The sequence below is a fragment of the Notothenia coriiceps genome, unplaced genomic scaffold, assembly GCF_000735185.1.
Source record: "Notothenia coriiceps isolate Sejong01 unplaced genomic scaffold, NC01 NC01_scaffold00016763, whole genome shotgun sequence".
NCBI lineage: Eukaryota > Metazoa > Chordata > Actinopteri > Perciformes > Nototheniidae > Notothenia > Notothenia coriiceps.
The window spans coordinates 1-1622 of record NW_011349464.1 but is presented as its reverse complement, the minus strand read 5'-3'; the positions used below and the strand labels follow the sequence as shown (position 1 = coordinate 1622).

The following is a 1622-nucleotide window of genomic DNA, read 5'->3' as shown; positions in this document are numbered from 1 at the left end:
AAGTACAGGTATTTGAGTTCAACATGTGAGAAGTAGAAAGTACAGGTATTTGAGTTCAACATGTAAGAAGTAGAAAGTACAGGTATTTGAGTTCAACATGTGAGAAGTAGAAAGTACAGGTATTTGTGTTCAACATGTAAGAAGTAGAAAGTACAGGTATTTGGGTTCAACATGTAAGAAGTCAAATCAAAAAGTCTTCAGAAAAGTAAGTTGGAGTAAAGTACTGATACCAGAAACATACTTAAGTACAGTAACTAAGTATTTGTACTCCAATTCTTCCACCTCTGGATAAAGTTAGTTTAATTAGAGATGGAGTTCAGAGGAGAGGCTGATTTGCTCTTCCTAAGCGTTGATCCAGGTGTTCAGCCTTATCTGTAGGTGTTATACATATGTATATATATATATATTGATATTTAATATATGTCTGTGTACCATGCGGACGGGCTTGCAGGAGGCCATGTGGTCGTTGTGGGAGTTCCACCTCTGGAACTCGGGGTACTCTCCGTGCTCCAGGATGTACTGCTGACCCTTAAAGTCGGGATGATCGAAGCAGATCCAGGCGCCGCTCTCCACTCGGACGGAGTTCACCCTGAAGACACGGAGGAAAATGAGAAAATGTTTGTGTCTTTATTAAATGCACCGTGGCATGAAAACGCTCGATATTAGACGTGAGGATGCCTCAGATAATAAATAATGACATTAACTCAGAATATCTGAGGGATTCAAACAATGTGCGGTAAATAAAGGAAGTGTAGTTATAGGAAAAAGTGGATTTAGACGCTGTCTAATATCCACTTCCTCCTTTGGAAATTATTATGGAAAATGTCCAAAAAATATTATTTTAATGTTTTTTCCAAAATGTTCAAATATTCTTTAAATACTTTTAAAATTATTCAATCTTTAATCTTTTTTTGTGGCAATATTTTAACATTTTTCAAAAAATAAATCAGTCTATTAAAAGCGGAAATATATTTGGAAAATATTTTAATATATTAAATCTTTCATATTTTTTTCATCCATCAAAAGTTTTCCAGAAAATCTGAATTTTTTACCCAAAAATATTGAAATTGTTTTTTAATGTTTTGAATATTTTCGTTTTTTTTATATATAAATATTGTAACTGTTTAAAAAAGCATGCCCAACTCAAGATATTCCCTTGTAATGTAACGTCGTAATAAAGTGTCTCACCTGTTCATGAAGCCGCGGTCCTGGAAGTTGTCGCAGTCTCCACGGACCTCCAGCTTCCTGCCGGTGAAGCATTTGCCCTCGTAGAAGACGATCTGAAACAAAACAGAGAGATGTTAAAGGTTCCCTATCATCCTCTTCTTCATCAATATACTACAGCTCTCAGATATATCCAGAGCCTGTCTCTGATTGGCTGAAACACCAAACAGATCATTGCAGCATTACCCATAATCCCCTCTGTTTCAGCCCCGTTTCCAAAGTGCTGATTCTCTGTCTGTTACTTCAGATGAAAATAAGGAGCCCCTCCCCACGCCCCTCTGAGAGAGATTAGGTTACAAAGAACTCAATGGTGCTCTAGAGGAGATTCAGGTGATGAGGGGGGGGGTTTACCTTGGTTGCTGATTGGCTAATGGTTACTCAAGCCAAAAAATCATTAT

At 37.2% G+C, this 1622-nt stretch overlaps 1 protein-coding gene across 1 annotated transcript; it reads right to left on the bottom strand.

Annotated features, from left to right (window-relative positions):
- Positions 1–381: 381 nt before the first annotated feature.
- On the bottom strand, positions 382–1286 carry LOC104949754 (gamma-crystallin N-like; the record flags this gene model as incomplete). The annotated part of the gene is made up of 2 exons (XM_010776161.1): positions 382–589; positions 1189–1286. Coding segments are annotated over 2 exons (306 nt in total), but the record flags the coding sequence as incomplete, so codon positions are not given.
- Positions 1287–1622: the final 336 nt, after the last annotated feature.